The sequence below is a fragment of the Mustela lutreola genome, chromosome 2 (assembly GCF_030435805.1).
Source record: "Mustela lutreola isolate mMusLut2 chromosome 2, mMusLut2.pri, whole genome shotgun sequence".
NCBI lineage: Eukaryota > Metazoa > Chordata > Mammalia > Carnivora > Mustelidae > Mustela > Mustela lutreola.
The window spans coordinates 1,466,736-1,483,185 of NC_081291.1; the positions used below are offsets into that span (position 1 = coordinate 1,466,736).

The window sequence follows — 16,450 nt, forward strand, 5'->3', positions numbered from 1 at the left end:
TCCTGGAATCGAGTCCCGCATTGGGCTCTCTGCTCAGCGGGGAGCCTGCTTCCCCCTCTCTCTCTGCCTGCCTCTCTGCCTACTTGTGATCCGTGTCTGTCAAATAAATAAAATCTTAAAAAAAAAAAAAAAGCCTGCTCTATAAAAAAAACACACACAAAAAACCCCTATTTTTGAGAGAGAGAGTGCATGTCCCTGTGTGAGGGGGCAGGAGGCTCCGGCAGAGAGAGCGTCCCAAGCCGGCTTGCGCTGAGCAGGGAGCCTGACGTGGGGTGCGATCCCGGGACCCCAGGATCACGGCCTGAGCCGAAACCAAGAACAGACACCTGACCCGTCCAGGCGCCCCTAAAAGCTGCGGGCTCAGTCAGAAGAGCACGTGACTCTTGATCTCTGGGTGTGCGTTCGAGCCCCACGTTAGGGGGAGAGCGGAGTTAAATAATAAACAAATGAACAGACAAATCTTTTTTTTTAAGCTGCCTGCTTTTTCTCCCAGCCGCCCGAAGCAGGGAGACTGCTAGGACCCCCCAAGCCTGGAGGGAGGAAGCGCAGCAGGGAGCGCCCCACCTTCCCTCAGCCGGGGACTCTGGGCAAATGCTCTCCATCCCTGACCCTGCCTTTGCCCACGGGAAAGTGGGATCCTAAGAGCACGCAGCCCTCAGGGCTCTGACCGGTTGGAAGGAGTCAACATGGGCTCTGGGAGCGGCCCCCGGAGCAGCATGGGCGCTCCCAAAGCAAGACCCGAAGCCATCACGGTGAGCCGTTCCGTCTCCGCAAGCGCGCCGCGCCGCAGGCCCGGCTTTGGAGCTGGAACCCGACGGTTCCCCCCGGGGACCCCGGCAGCCACTCCTTCCTGCCCCCACTCCTCCCGTGAGCGTTGAAAGAAAAAAAAAAAAAAAGCCCTGAAGTCTGTTATTAAATCAGCTTCATTTTTATTGGGTTCCAACCAAACACAGCAAGAGGGGGCTGGGGGCCTGGGGGGTTCCGGGTTCATGTTGGGGTGGGAGGTGGGGGATCCCAGGCGCCGCCGGTGTGCGTGTCCTGACGCTGCTGAGAACACACCCTCCCATCGCTGATGATGCTAAAGGCACTTGGATGTCACTTTGAGGGGCCCTTGGGGTTGTTATGGCAACCAAGGTCAGGAGGATGTGAAGGGAGAAAACCAGTCGGTCCTGCCCAACTCAGGTGGAGTTCGGGGGCACAGGACACCCCCTTCAGCTGTCGCTACGTCCCGCCACGAGTGGGGTTGAGGCAGGAGGGAGCAGGACCAAGGCCTACCGTGTCCAGCCACGCAGCCCGGGAGGAGGGCCAGTATCCCCTCCAGGTTCTGTCTGAATCCTGTGCTCAAAACCCCCAGTCTTGGCCCAGCTTTCTCTCTGGCTCATCTCAGAAAGATCTTCAAGGATCCGGGATCCAGGACAACCATCAAGCCAGTCCGTGCACGTGGCCTCAGATATGTGCAGCCGTGGATTTGACCTCAGACCTACGTTACAGACGTACAGGGTCCAGGGGTTCTCAGCCATCAGCTATAACTGCACTCCTGGAAGGGAACAGACCTGGTTTCGAGCCTTCCTACGAGGTCCTGAAGAACATTGTCCTAACCTTGGGGGGAGGCCAAGCTCCTTATTAGTCAAGGGGTCCCACAGTGTTTCCTGTGCCCCTTCCTCAAATGATGCCTTGTCATCTGGCCCAGGTGGAGGGTGGGGGCAGTAATCCACCTGGCAGAGGCAGGATCATGGATGGACCCCGTTCCTGGGGTTCCTGAAGATTTTTGTAAAACATCAGCTCCTGTTGCTTACCCCCAGTGATGGGGAACTCACTATCTGAAGAGTAACAGGGCAGTAAGCTTAGGGGAGTTCTTCCTTAACCCGAGCTTCCGTCTGCCTGTGGCTCCCTTACCCTTTAGCCCTAGCTCTGCTCCAAAGTGGCAGAGACTGCACTTAACGGGGACCCTCAGAACCTCACACACTCTCTGGCCTCATTCCCCGCAGGTGCAGCGGGTCACAGCGCTGGGCCAGGCCTGGTAGGGCTGCACTGGGGCCCCTCTGAGGCTGGCTGAGGGGGTAGTGTGGACTCAGGACTGAAGGTCACTCCAGCTGGCCTGCTGGAGGGGGACACCCCAGAAGCCATGCTCCCCAGCCAGGGGCCAGGACGGCCGCCCCTCCTGTGTGGCATGGGCAGAGGAGGCAGGTGGCCGCTGTTGTGGGTGGCAGAGGAAGCGGGGGAGATGGCTTCTCCTAGTGGGCAGCCCACCCTGCTGGGCTGGTGGGTCCCGGACTGGGGGAGAGTCTGGGGGCAGGGGCCCAGACTAGCCTGTTTCGTGCTGGGCCCCCAGCGGGAGCACTGCCTGTTCTGGAAGACCTCAGTGTAGCCCTGACACTCCCCCAGAGACAGCCAGTCGAGCGGGAGCTGAGTGTGAGCTGAGTGTGTCTCAGCTATGATCTGTGCACATCCCAGGTGTGAGCGGCTTGTCCCGGCGTGAGTCGTGCTCTCGGGAGAGCCCTGGGTCCCCATGGCGCGCTCTGCAGCCTGGGGCGTGCGTTCAGCGTCAGCTGGGTCTAAGCTGGGTGTGTCTTGAGTGTGAACTGGATGTCGCGTGTGAGCCGAGCGTGGCCTGGCTGTGAGCCATGTCCCGGGTGTGAGCCGAGTGCATTCCCAGTGTAAGCTGGGGTTGTCCCGTGCGTGAGCTGGGTGTGTCCTGAGTGTGAACAGGGTATGTTCCGGGTGTGAGTTGTGCTCTCACAAGAGCCCTGTGTGCTCAAGGCGAGCTCGGCAGCCTGGGGCGCCTGTTGAGGGTCGGCTGGGTTCTGTTTTGGAGCTGCGTGTCCAGGAGCGTGTCCTGGGTGTGAACACCTGTGTGCTCCGTGTGCGGAGTGGAGCATCCGGGCACGCTTCCCCCAGGAGCAGGGCAGCCCCCCACGTCCCGGATGTAGGCCATCCTCCCTCGGGTGCGAGCCGTGTCAGGGGGCCCCCAGCCAGGGGTAGGGGGGTGTGAACCATCTGCAGAGAGGGCTGTAGGGGTCTCCGAGCTCCCACCCAGCTCAGGAGGGACAGGAAGACCGGGGGGAAACCTTTAGAAAATGCTCGAGAAACTATGCAAAAGATGAGTCCTGATGAAAAGACAGTCCTGTGGTCCGGTCCCTACAAAAAAGGGGGTCAGTCGCGCGGGGCGCCGGCGGCGGGCGGCCTCCGGGAGATGCACAGGTGCTCGTGGGACCGGCCGGCGCGCGCGGGGCGTCAGATCATCTTCATGGTGAACTTGCGGGAGCCGCCCTGGCCCGCCGCGGCCGCCGGTCCATCCACCTTGCGGAAGGAGTACTCCACGGAGAAGTGGTTCTTGTGCTGCCCGCGGCCGCGGCTCCACACGAAGAGCAGCAGGAAGCAGAAGAGCACGACGCCCAGGAAGGTGATGCAGCCCATGGCGGTGGACACGAGGATGGTGGTGAGGTCCAGCTGGAAGCGCGCGGCCGCCTGCGTCTCGTTGCGGCCCTCGCCCGGGGTCCGGTTGGCGGCCGGCGCGGGCTGCACGCTCAGCGTGGCGAAGTACGTGTCGTTGCCGCCCGCGTTGCTGGCCACGCACGTGTAGGTGCCGCTGTCCTGCGGGCGCGCGCCCCGGATCTCCAGCGTGCCCCCGGGCAGCAGGCGCGCGCGGCCCGCGCTGTCGGCCGTCACGGCGCGGTGGCGCGGCGTCACCCAGGCCACGGTGGGCGCCGGCTCGCCCTCGGCGCGGCACTGGAAGCGCACGTCGTCGCCCGCCGCCGCCGTGACGCGCTGCAGCCGCCGCTCGCGGATCTTGGGCTTGCGGCACACGAAGTACTCGAAGAGCGCCGAGTCGGGCAGGCTGCGCAGCGCGTCGCCGCGGACCTCGGCCGGGGTGGCGCAGGCCGGCAGCCGCCCGTCGAAGTTGAGGGTCTTCCGGCGCTGCACGATCCAGAGCAGGCGACAGTCGCAGGCCAGCGGGTTCCCGTCCACGCGCAGCGTCTCCAGCGTGTTGACCGAGTGGAAGGTGTTCTCCTCCAGCGTGGACAGCAGGTTGTTGGAGAGGTTGAGCAGGCGGATCTGCCGCAGCCCCAGGAAGGCCTGCGGCTCCACGACGGCCAGCAGGGCGCCGGCCAGGTGCAGCTCGCGCAGGCGGACCAGGTCGCGGAAGGAGCCGCGCGGCACCGTGCTGATGGGGTTGTGCGACAGGTTGAGGCAGGTGAGGTGGGCCTGGTGGCGGAGCGCGGCGGCCGGCACGGCGGTGATGTTGGTGTGCGTGACGGACAGCGAGGTCAGGTTGAGCCCCTGCAGGCTGCCGGCGCCCACCTCCTCCAGCAGCGGCCAGTTGTCGATCTCCAGGTGCAGCAGGGCCGGGAGCCTCCGGAAGTTCTGGTCCTCCAGGGCGGCGATGGCCAGGTGCCGCAGCCGCAGGGCGCCCAGCCCCCGCAGGTGGCCCAGCGACTCTCCGGACAGCGCCGTGAGGTTGCAGCGCTCCAGGGTCAGCTCCTCGAGCGCCAGCAGCCCCGCGAAGGCGCGGCGCGAGATGAACACCAGGTGGTTGTCGCCCACCTCCAGCCGGCGGAGGCTGCGCAGGTCCTGGAAGGTGTAGTCCAGGAGGATGACCAGCTTGTTCTCGCTCAGGTCCAGCAGCGTGAGGTTGTCCAGGCGCGTGAAGACCCCGGGCGGGATGAGCTTGAGCAGGTTCCCGCGCAGGCGCAGGACGCGCAGGCGCGGCAGGTTGGCGAAGGCGCCCGGCTCCACGTGCGCGATCACGTTCTCGCTCAGGTCCAGCTCCTCCAGCAGCGGCAGCGCGGCCAGGTCGCCCGGGTTCAGGCAGCGGATGCGGTTGCGGCTGAGCTCCAGCAGGCGCGTATCGGCCGGGATGCCGTCGGGCACGGCGGTGAGCCGGCGCCGGGGACAGGCCACCGCGCGCGTCTGCGCCGAGCACTCGCAGCGGGCCGGGCAGCCGGCGGCCGGCGGGGGCGCCGCGGGCAGGAGCAGGAGCTGCAGGCCCAGGACGCACAGCCAGCAGGTCATGGTGCGGAGCGTGGGCCTAGGGCCGCGCCAGCATCCTCGTGGGCACCTGAGGGCGGGGCAGGCATCAGCACGCGGGGCCCAGCGCCCCGACCCCGCCGCGCGCAAGACGCGTCCCTCCACGGAGGGCCCCGCACGGCGGAGAGCTGGACGCGCGGCCACGCGAAAGCCGGTCCACCCGCGATCGCGGCGGCCGCGCCCCTAATGGCCAGAAACCGGAAACTGCCCAAACGCGCATGGGCAGAGGCGCGGACACACACAGCGGGTCCCCCACGCGCGGAGCGTCCCTCGGCCACCAGCCGGAGCGAGGCCCCCACGCGCGGCCCCGGGTCGGCCCCGAGCCCACGGTGCGCAGGGAGGGAACCAGACACAGGAGGCCACACGGGATGTGTGAGTCCACCCGTGTGACGCGGCCAGACCGGGCTCCTCCCCAGGCGGGAAGGGGGCTCCTGGGGGCCGGGGGCTGGGGGAGGGGATGGCTGATGGGGACGCGGCTGCTTGGAATGTTCTGGAACTAGCTAGTGCTGATGGTTACACAACTTTGTGAATACACTGAAAGTCACCAAAAGGTACCCTTTAAAAGGGCAAATGTTTTGTTATGTCCATTTTATCTCAATAAAAACGTTACAAGAGAAAGCACTTATTGAACTGGAGAAGAACTTCACAACATAGTGTACAATTTGGGGGCACCCCCCCACAACTTGAGTGCCTTCTGTATACAGGCTCGGAGTCCGCTGAAGGGCCAGGCAGCTGGAGGTCCCGCCCTCCTGGGGTTTGTGGACATCCTCCCAGCCGGGTGCAGGTGGTCTCAGTCCTCTCCCTGGCTACCCCCAGAGGCCTTCCCGGGGCCCCGCCCATGCTGTGCTCCCTCTTCCCTGTGTTTGTGTCGACACTGGTCCAACCACCGCACGAAATTAGGACGTAGTTTAAAACCCCGGTCATGGCTGCGACCTCCCAGGGGACTGTAACCTCTCCAAGGCCTTTGTCTTCATCACTTGGATTTCCCGAGAGCCCAGGAGTGTGGTGAGACCCGGCACCTGCTGGGGGAACCCCAGTGCTCAATCCACACCGACAGCAAGTCTGGGGACACACCCGGACGCTCTGGAAGGAAGGGTGGGCGGTGAGGATGAATGATGCTGCCGCCGCAGACCAGCAGAGGCGACATCTGAGCTGAGACCCGGCAGAGGGCTGGCTGGCGTCCCTCCAAGAGCCGTGTTTGAGTCTTAGCCCCTGATACCTGTGAAGGGGACCTCGTTTGGAAACAGGGTCCTGCAGATGTGATCAGTTATGATGTGGTTCTATTGGGATCGGGCAGCCCTACAGCCAGGGACGGGTGTCCTTGTAACCAGAGGGACAGGGACACTCACATCGATGCCAGAGGCCACATGAAGAAGAGGCAGGGACTGATCTGGTGTGTCTAAGCCAGGAAAGCTAAGCATTGTGCAGAGCCACAGAAAGCTGGAAGAGGAAGAGGGGGTCCTCCCCGGAGCCTTCGGAGGGGGCTGGGTGGTGTAACACCCCGATGTCAGACTTCGGCCTCCAGAACCGGGAGAGGGTAGGTCTCTGTTGTTTTAAGTCCCTCCGCATGTGGCATTTTTGTCCTGATGGCCACAGGCAGCTCAGAGAGACCTGGGGAAGGGAGTGCCAGGCTGGGGGAACTGCCGTGGGGGAGGGAGCTCGCTGACATGTGGCGTGGAGCCTGCCGGCCCCACCGCCCTGTGCTCCTCCCTCGACCCTGCTGGGCTGCAGCCAGACCCTGGGGGTCGAGGTGGGGCTTGGCGGGGAGGGTCCAGCCAGATGGCCGCTGGATGGGGACTGAGAGCAGCTGCATCTCCCCAAGCATCCCCCATGAGGGGCTGCCTGTTTCCACACTGTTCCCACAGGACCGGCCGGGCAAGGACTCAGGCTCCAGGTCCTCCATCTGCTGGACATCTGGGAGGCCGGCTCCCGCCTGCCCAGACTCCTGGGGGAATGAACACGCCCAGAGCCCTGGTCCCTGCCGGCTTCACGCCGAGCACGAGGGGTTGGGCGGGGAGGGTCTGCACTTTGCAGGCACAATCCAGGTAAGACGAGGTCACCCTGGGCTCAGCTGGCCCTCACCCCATGACTGGTCTTCCAATACAAAGGGGAGACATGGACACAGATGCACAGAGCAGAGGCTTCCAGACAGTGGGTCGGAGGGTGTGGCTTGGAGCCATGGGACACCGAGGACCACCCGGAACCCCTGAGAGCTGGAAGATGCCAGGAAGGATCCCCGCCACCCCTAGAGACTTGCGAGGGAGCCCAGCACTGTGGACAGACCCCTTGAGTTTGCTGCAGGGTCATTGGAGATAGCGAAAAAAAGAAACTGGACCTAACGTCCGTGTCCATCCCTAGGGGATTGGTCAAATTATTGGTCTGTGTCTGCTGTGGCGTTGAGGAGACTCCCGCGCACCAGCAGAGGAAGACAGCTGAGATCTAGTTAAACGGAGGAAACCTGGAACTAACCAGTATTCATCGACAGGGGATCAAACAGGCAGCAGTCCACGGCTACCGTGGGACTGGGGAGACGTGAACACACCCGCCGGGGAAGACAGCTGAGAGGCACTGAGTCGGGGAGTTAAAAAAATCTGGGTTGTCAGCGACAGAATGCACAAATAAAATGAAAAGAAACACCAAACTGAATTCTAGGTGCCCCCCAACCCATGCCTGGGATTTCACGTACGCCGCAGAACAGCCCGGGGAGTGGTGGGGACGGAGCTGTTCACAGCGCGAGGAGACCAGGGACCGGCGGCTCTCCGCTCGTGGCCTCCAGCAGGGGACCAGGAGGGAGGCCGTGGGAGGCAGCGGGAGCCGCCGGCTGTGCCCTCCCGCCGCGGCTGTCCTTAATTCTGACCTGGACGTTGCAGGGACACAGTCTCTCCCTAAGGCAAGCTTCCTGCTGAGGCTGTTTTTCTAGGTCATTCTGCCCGTGTGGTTGCCCAGCACGTGGGGAGGCTGGGTCCCGGCTGAGTACAGGAGCGTCCCCCGCTCAGCTGTCCGTCTCCCATGTCTGGCAACTTCCTACCTTAAACTTGCCCCTGACTCTGAGCTTCCTCCAGGTCCCTGCCTCAGCCTGTGCTGCTCCCTGTGGTCGAGGGGTAACTGTCCTCGCCCTGGGAGCTAGGGGCAGGGCCTCAACGGCCTAATTCAGGGGGACCTGGGGCCCCTCTGGCTTTGCCCCAAGGAGGGAATGGGTGGTATGATTCAGCGCCAAATACAGAGTCCTTGTGGGGACAGAGCTGTCTGGTCTGTTCTTTCTGCAGCACAGAACCGCACCCCCGTCTGGCATATAACGAGGCCCCAAGGCTCCGCACAACCTGCCCCGCCCGCCCCTCCTCCCTCTCCCCCGTGCCCTCTCTGTTCCAGCCACCGGGGCCTCCTGGCCGTTCCTCCCACACACGAGGCCTGGTCCTGCCCCAGGGCCTTTGCACGTGGTGTCCCCTCTGCCTGAAACACTTTCCCTGCATGGCTCCTCCCTGACTTTATTTGGGTCTGGTCTCGTGTCACTTCCTGGTGACTTCGTACTACAGTCCTCGTCCTAGTCTCTCTCGATAAAGTAAGCTCTGCACCCTGCGTGGGTCTCGAGCCCACGACCCCAAGATCAAGACTCTCGCGCCACTGAGACCCTCGCTTGTCGCTGGTCTCCCGTCCACCCGACTGTGAACGCCGCCGCCGCGGCCTTCAACACGGCAAACACCGAGGAGCCTCGGCTCTGGGCCAGCCCTGGCGCAGCAGGGTCTCCGCCGGGACCCCAGCCCATGGGGGCACCTCGCTGTCACCCTCCGTTCCCAGTCGGGGACACTGAGTAGCACAGCACCTCGGGGTGGCGGGAGACCGTCTCGGGGGGCAGCGGGCAGCGCGTCCGGTCGCAGTCCGGAGCACAGCTGTTGCTGCCGGGCTTTTTAAAAAGGACGATTTGCTCGAGGGCGGCTGACAGCAGCCGTGCGTGGTTTCCGGGGAATCTTGAAACCGTTTTTATTGTGCATAACGCGGGGCCTACTTCTGTCACCTCAGAGACACGGCCATGCAGCTGCCCCGCGGTCCCCGCTTCTGTCCACTAGTCAGTCAATGGACAGCTCCCCGGGGCTGAGCCAGAGCTGGTGAGACGCGGAGCCCAGGAGACAAAGAGCCTCGTCCGGGCGCCGGGGCCGGGGGGAGCTTCACGAACACCCCTGGCTCCGGTCAGAGAAAGACGCCAGGGGAGGGACGGTGGGGCCGCGGAGGGGTTCGCAGGCTCCGGTTTACCCAGAGCGGGGGGGGGGGTGCTGCTCTGCCCGAGACCCGCAGAGGGGGCGGGGCTGAGCCCGGGGTGGCAGGAAGGGCGGGGGGTGGGGGTGCCCGCAGACACCCTGGGGTGAGGCCCTGCGGTTCGGGCAAGACGCGAACACGGACGTTGCCCGTTTCTTAAGCTGTTTCTACGTCGGAAAGAATTCTTACCCAAGAGCTGGCCCCGAACACGGGGGAGGACGAAACCGGGAAGTAAGGACTCGGCGGCCGGAGGGGGGCCCGGCGGGGGCCGGCAGGACCCTGGGGGCACCTCACCCGCGTCCCTCACCTGTTACTGGGCGGCCAAGCCACGGCGACGCCCCGGATGGGAGCACCGCTGGCCCTCGGCCGCGGGGCCCTCCAGCTGTGACCCAGCGTGTCCCTGACCGTCCCTCAGGCGTGGCCACCCCACGGGGCTAGGGGTGAGGCGAGCCCGGGGTGTGGCGAGCCCGGGAGGGACCCTCACGGGCCTGTGTCCTGACCCTGGGCCCCGCAGTGGGGTTCCCATCCAGCTGGAGGTCTGGGCGCCCGTCCTGCTTCTGGGGGTTCTCAGGGCCCTGTGCCCACTGCTCTGCAGGGCAGAGGCGGGCGGGAAGGGCAGGGGCACAGCGTGGACAAAGGCCCTGTGGTGGGCTGTGGCCGACAGGGAGAGGAGGGCCCTGTTCTTACCCTTTCTCTGCCCCTTGCCTTCTTCCCAGGGCTGGGGTCTTGGGGGACACGTGCTCCAGACCCTCTCTCCCTGACCTGGGGCCGGGCGCCCCCGAGGGCCTCTCCTCCTGTCCCTGTCAGCTAACGACTCTCGGTTTTCTGTCTTGGGCGGCACATCTCCCCCGAGCTCCAGTCCTGGGGACCCGGCCACATCCCCGACCTCTCCGGGGGGGTTGCTGCAGTGCCCCCCACCCCGCCCCAGCCCTGGCAACGGGGAGCCGTCTCCACTCCACGCCCCTGTCCCGCACACGCTGGAATCATGGCAACCCCCCCCCCCCCGGCCAGTGCACTGGCAGATGCCCTCAGCTGCACCTCCAGATCCCGGCCTCTCCTGGCACCGCCAGGCCACCGCGCAGGGCAGACCGCTCCCACGGAGCACCCACCTCCTTCCTTCTGGTGGCCTCAGTGTCCCCCCTGCAGAACGGTCCTGGGGGCGGGCAGAGGAGACCTGCCCCACAGACGTGGGGGTGGGGTCGTTCTCCGGGGGGCCGTTCCAGCCAGGGCGGGGGGCCAAGCCTCATCTCCGGCCCCCACCCACGTGAGGCCAGGAGCGCCACCCACCACGACCACCACAGGACGGGGAAGTGGGGCACCCCAGGGTGAGAGCCCTGTCTGGAGGTCGCACGACACATGACAGGCACACGGTGGAGCCCCCCCTCCCCGGAATCAGCTCACCATCGGTCTGTGGTACACACGGGGACGCAGAAGCCCAGAGAGGGAAAGGGACCTGCCCAGGGCCACACAGCGGGTGATGAGCAGATAAAGCTCAAGCCCAGGACGCCGTCTCCTCGTCTCCACGGCTCTCCCAGGGCCAGGGGACCCCATCCCCCGCGGAACCGTGACGTCTGCGTGCTCCGCAGACCCGTGTGTCAGCCGGGCAGGGCCGCGAGGCCCCCAGCACCGCCGCGCCTTCCTCCACCCCCCAGGAAGGCTCGGGGTCGGCAGCGCCGGGAGCCGGGCATGCATGCTGCCCCCGATGAAGGTCCCCGAGGGCACTGTGCTGGGTGCCAGACGCTCAGCCTGGGGCCACCCAGACCCCCTCACAGAACCAGGCCTCCTCCCCCCGGCCCCCGCGTGCCCCGGATGGACAAGCCAGCACCGGGGACTGGGTGCACAGCCTCGTCTGCCTCCCGTAAGCCAAATCCCACGGGGGCGGCCCGGCCTCAGCGTCCAGGTGGGCGGATGACCTGTTTCCCGGACGGCGCCCCGCTGCTGTGACAGGCTGTCCGCGGTGGGCGGGGCGGCAGTGGTCACCGGGGACCCGGGCCGGGGCGTGGAGGCTCCCTGCCACCCACTCACACTCCGGGTGTCCCGTTTTCCTCCTGAGACCTACCGCATGCCACGCCCCGACGGGTGCCCGGCCCCCACGGGCACATTTTTCCCATTTCAAGTTTTTATTTGGTGCGGTGCCTTTTAGTGCATTCCCAGGGTTGGGCAACCATCACCTCTATCTGATTCCAGAACATTCCATCAGTCCAAAGGAAACCTTGTCCCCGTCGGCCGTCACTCCCCGGCCCCCACGAGCCGTCTTCCCGGGCGTGGAGGAGTCTGGTCTAGACGTGTCACACGCGTGGACTCACAGCCCGTGTGGCCTCCTGTGTCTGGTTCCCTCCCCGAGCGTCGTGTTGGGTGAGAGCGGACAAGGGTCATGAAAGTGAACACACATCGAGGGCTTGGGAAAAGTGGGGGTCTGTGGCGGTCTGACGCTTTGCCCAGCATGGCCTGGGGGGCTCTCTGAGCCCAGATCTGCACGGGAGGCAGGGGTCAGCCAGGCGACAGTCCGGGAAATGGTGTTCTGAGTGGAGGGACCGTAGGAGCCCAGTCGCTGGTGTGGTGACAAGCCTGGTGCCTGAGGCGCAGCCCTGAGGGGCTGGCGTGTGTCTGCGTCTGGGGGCTGGGAGCCGGGGTCGGCCGGGGTGGAAGCCCACGGGGCGTGGACCCCGCCGAGGGGCTGGAAGCCCAGGCTGAGCGTGGCGGCCGTCAGGAGGGGCTTGGGGCAGGACCAGGGGGCGTCTGTGTTCGTCTGAAGGTGCGTCCGCTCCGTGTAGCCTGACCCCGTCGCCCCGCAGCCCTGCAGGCCCCGAGTCCGGACCGTCCTGCCTACTGTCCTGCCTACCCCACAGCTCGTCCTGTGACAGCGAGCTGTACCCTGTCCCGCTCTGCCCCCGCGGCGCGCTCGGAGCTGGGTTGCTCTGGGGCCCGGCCTACCCCGCAGACACAGCGAAGGACCCGCCAGCCTCTGGGGCGGGACAATGCCCCGTCCCGTCCGCGCCCGCAGGCTGGCCCGCGTCCCTCCCTGCACCCACCTCCCCAGGCTGACCGCACGGGGAGGGGCAGATGCTTTGTAGAGAAGGATCCTTCCAGAAGAGTCTGCCCTGGGTGCTGGCTGGGGTAGGAGCCTCGAGTCCTCGCTCGGCGGGGCCTGCCCGCACTCTGTCACTCACTCCAGGAGCGCTTCATGGGCACCTGCGGGCTACGAGGTGCTATTCTTGCTCTCGAGGGCCACGGCTTTGAACAAAAGAGACAAAATCCCCGCCTTTCCCTCTACGGGTGATAAAGAGAAGAAAGAGGTAACAGAGCGGCCCCAGGCAGACCGTGCTGTGAAGATCAATGGGGGGCGGGGTGTGCAGGCAGCAGGTCGGCAGACGCCCCAAAGACGCGGGGAACATGCGCCTGTCGCGCTCTGTGGCCAAGAGGAGGCAGTTTGCCAACGAAACCAAGGGTGACGGTGAGCGGACCTCCGACGGGGAGACCGCCCTGGGATCCCGGGGCGCCCGACGTCCTCTCGAGAGGGCGGCAGAGGGCGGGGGTCCCTGAGACAGGCAGACCCCGGGCTGAGGGCGGGGAGGACGGAGGGGGGCTGCGGGGCAGGGCAGGAGCCGGGTCTCCCTGGACCCTGGGGGGAGCAGCCCTGCCACGCCGAGGTTTTAGGATGTGTGAGCCCAATGTGTCGGAGAATCGGAGTGGTTTTAAGCCGACGCTGGTTTGTGACGGCGACCCCAGGAGACTCATGCAGCCTGGAGGAGGTGGGCTGGGGCCGCTGCAGAGCTGTGAGCCTGCTTCCAGCGGCCGGGAAGAGCGGGGGGCTGGGCTCCCCATGGAGGAGGCCATCAGCACCAGCTTAAGTGTAGGGACCCACCTGGGGACGGGCCCCGGAATCTGTCCATCACAGAGGCCCCTGGGGAAAGGGCCCCCCTACGCCCCTCCACCCGAAACTGTCCAGGGCTAATCTGCCATAAACTCTCCACCCAAGGAGGAGGCAGAGTGTGGCCGGGGCCCTCGGGCCCGTCCCCTCGGGCAGACGCAGCCTGGCCAGGGCCCCCTGCATCTCCCATCCACCTGCTGTTCTGGAGAGCTTTGTCCCAGGCCAGGGGGTACTGAAGATTGCCTTGGGCAAGGCCCGGCCAGGCCCCCCTGGAGGCAGCAGCTGAACCCATGGGGCTGGGGTGGGGGGGTGGAAGCTTGACAGCGGGACCCCATCGCCCCCCACCACAACCCGTCTCCCTGTTACAACAGGGACAGGAGGGAGCAAGGGGAACTGGATTTCGCAGGAACTAGAACTATCCCCCATTTCCCCTTCCCAGACTTGGGGGGCCCAGCTGCAGCGGCACCGGCCCTCCGAGGCCTGCGTTTGGGAACACACTGCCGACCCCCCCCCCCCATTTGGTGCATCCTTTGTCCTAGATCCAGGCCCTCCTGGGGCTTTCATCCATGACAATTCATTAAGCCCTAATTAGCCTCCGTCTGCTGTTAGTCCCTTAACTCTTAGGGGGGCTGGGGGCCTCCCGACCCAGTTTCCTTGCCAGCCTACACACGGGCACTGTCAACTGCCCTCTCTGGGAGAGGTTTCTTGATCTAGAACTGCTCTTCAAATGCCCACCATACACTGAGGCTGCTCACCTGCTGGCCCAGCTCTGAGGGTGGGAATAATGAAGCCCATTTGGAGAAGAAGAGACTGAGGGTCCGAGTGGTCCAGCTCACCTAGCATCACGAAGCTTAAGGGTCAACATTTGAATGTGGGTCTGATGCCAGCTCCTTTCATTAAATTCCAGGGCACTACTGGAGGGCAGAGGGTGCCCTCCTGCGGCCCAGGATTGACACGTGGTGGTGGGCGGCTCACTGGGGCCCACCCGGCACAAGCTTTCCTTGGAGAGCCCCCGGGGAGGCTGTCTACCTGGTGACTAGGTGGTGACTCAGGGGAGCCCAGGAATGACAGCACGGGGGAGAGCAATCAAGCGGCTGCCTCACGTCGCTTTCTGGGCCCACTCAGCGAGGCACCTGCAGATCCCGGGCCTCTGCTGGGGCGGCGACGAGCAGCCGCCCCCATTCTGTAGAAGAGCACACTGAGGCCGAGCGGGCACAGGGCAGGGCTGCCGCCAGGGCAGCAGGGGCACCGAGCACCAGACCAGGGCCCGGCGTGCATCCGCGCACCGTCACATCGGCCTCGGCCCCGGAGGCCTGCGAGCGTCTCTCCAACACCCCCCGTCACCAGTTGGTACGCAGAATGGAAGGAAAGCCAGGGTGAGATCACCGGGTTTAGCCCTTCCGAACCCCCGTCCCGGAGCTGGGCAGCCCCTTGCTGTCACCCTGTGTCATCCGGGTAGAGTGCAGGAGCAGGGTCTGTGGGGGAAGCCTAAGGGGTCTGCCCGTGGGCTCTTCCCGTCTGGATGCTGCCTCAGCTGGCTGCTTTGGCTGAGAGGGGCCCAGAGCCCGCCTGGGTTGAGACTCCTGACAAAGACGACCCTTCCTCGCTCACCACCTCGTCCACACTGAGACCGCATGTCCTCCACCTTCTGTCACTCGCCTGCCACACCCTTCCCAGCCTCCACACTTCCTCCAGGGAGCCCTCCCGGATTGCTCCAGGTCCCACTGCTCTGGGGCCCAGAGGTCCCCCATCAAGTCCTAAATGGTCCCTCGGCCTGCTGCCACATCACACAAGACACCCTCCCTCCCACCCTCTGCTGGCTGCAAGAGGTTCTCAACCACCTCAGGACACACACCGAATCACCAGGGTCTGCTTGTTAATAATGCAAGGTCTGGGGCCCAAACCTAAGAAGTGGGGGGCTGGGGTACCTGTGTCTTTCGTGCCCAGAGCACATGTTAAAGAAACCACTTATTAAGGCGCTCTCCAAAGTCAGGACCGGCTCTTTTCTTGGGCCCAGACCAAGGCACAAGCCGCTGTCTGCTCCCCCCACAACTTGTTGAATGGGGCCCAGTGGTCTCACTGACCTGCTCCAGAGGTCCAGGGGGCACCCAGGCCCAGCCTGAGGGGTTGGAGAGAAGCTTCCTACCACGTCTTTGGCGTCGCTTGGACACAGGCCCACAGTGCAGAGGGCTCAGCCCCATGTCCCCAAATACCTCCCCACCAGGCTGAGCAGTCCCCAGCCCCCAGGATGGAGCCTGTCCTGGTGCGGACCCCAAAGGCCCCCTTCTCCTTCCGGGCATTTCAGCACCTCCGGGCTGGATCAGACCCAGAGGCAGGAATGAAGTCTTTATCCTCATGGTCCCCCAACCCCCTCCCCCAGACCCAGTCAGGGCTCCCTTCTTCCCCCATGGAAGGGGCGCATCCTTCCCGCGTCCTCACTGCCCCACAGAGCCGCCCAACCCGCTCCCCGCTCCCCAGTGCCCCAGGGGACGGGAGGGGGACCCCAGCGTGGGGAGTGGCCCCCAAAGTTTCCAGGGGGAGCGCTGGGGGCCTGGCGGAGAGCCATGCCCCCAGGAGGGGTGCGCGGGGCGAGCGCCCCGGGGGGGAGGAGAGGGGCGCGGGTGGGGGCTGCGGGGCGCGGGCGGAGCGGGGTCGCCGGCCCTCGCGGCCACTCACCTGGGCGGCTCCGCCGCGGACACGGCGCGGGCTGCGGCGCGGGGGCCGCCCGGAGCCGACACGAGCTACCGCCGCCGCCTCCTCCCGGGCCGCCGTGCGCGCCCCCGCCGCGCGCGCCCGGCCGCCCTCCCCGGCTCTCGGGGCGGGGGCGCGCGGGGCTGCGCCGGGCCGTGCGCGCCGCCCGCTCGCGGGGTGCGCGGCGCCGGGGCCGCAGGTGTGCGGGGCGCGCGGGGCCACGTGCGCGCAGGTGCGGGGCCGCGCGCCCGGGCGGCGGGCAGGGCCGGGAGCAGGCCGGGGAGCGCGAGCCGTCTGTGCGCACCCGCCCGCGTGGGCGCCGGTCTGAGGACCCGCGGGGCCGGGGCTCGGCGGGGCTGCGGACGCCGCGGTGCGGGAAAGGCCGGGGCGCCCTGGCTGCGCGCTCCGGGGCCTGCTCCCTGCCCCTGCCTCGTCCTCAGGCCCGGCCTCCGCACCTGGCTCTGGACTCCTGCCCCAGCACCTTCCGCCCCAGCCAGCTCCCCGCGGGGCTCCGAACCTCCAGCGCTCCTCATCGCCCTCAGGGTCTAGTCTGAAGTCCGCGTGTTTCTGGCTCTGCCGCATCCACTTCCTCCCAGCCGCCCCCGCACT

The 16,450-nt window shown here is 65.9% G+C and overlaps 1 protein-coding gene across 5 annotated transcripts; it reads right to left on the reverse strand.

The window, feature by feature from the left end:
* Positions 1-3,043: 3,043 nt before the first annotated feature.
* LINGO3 (leucine rich repeat and Ig domain containing 3) lies at positions 3,044-15,921 on the reverse strand. Of its 5 annotated transcripts, none has more exons than XM_059159352.1 (2): positions 15,827-15,921; positions 3,044-5,059 (listed from the first exon to the last, which is right to left on the reverse strand). In XM_059159352.1, exon 2 carries the CDS (start codon positions 5,011-5,013, stop codon positions 3,235-3,237), a length of 1,779 nt encoding a protein of 592 aa, XP_059015335.1. In that variant the 5' UTR covers positions 5,014-5,059; positions 15,827-15,921; the 3' UTR covers positions 3,044-3,234. The 5 variants fall into 5 exon arrangements, with proteins under 5 accessions (XP_059015335.1, XP_059015338.1, XP_059015336.1 ...); XM_059159355.1 differs by lacking the exon at positions 15,827-15,921 and adding an exon at positions 12,326-12,587; XM_059159353.1 differs by lacking the exon at positions 15,827-15,921 and adding an exon at positions 12,214-12,308.
* Positions 15,922-16,450: the final 529 nt, after the last annotated feature.

Bases quoted from the DNA above. Each gene is read 5' to 3' on its own strand.
- LINGO3 (XM_059159352.1), bottom strand. From the start codon at position 5,013: ATGACCTGCTGGCTGTGCGTCCTGGGCCTGCAGCTCCTGCTCCTGCCC.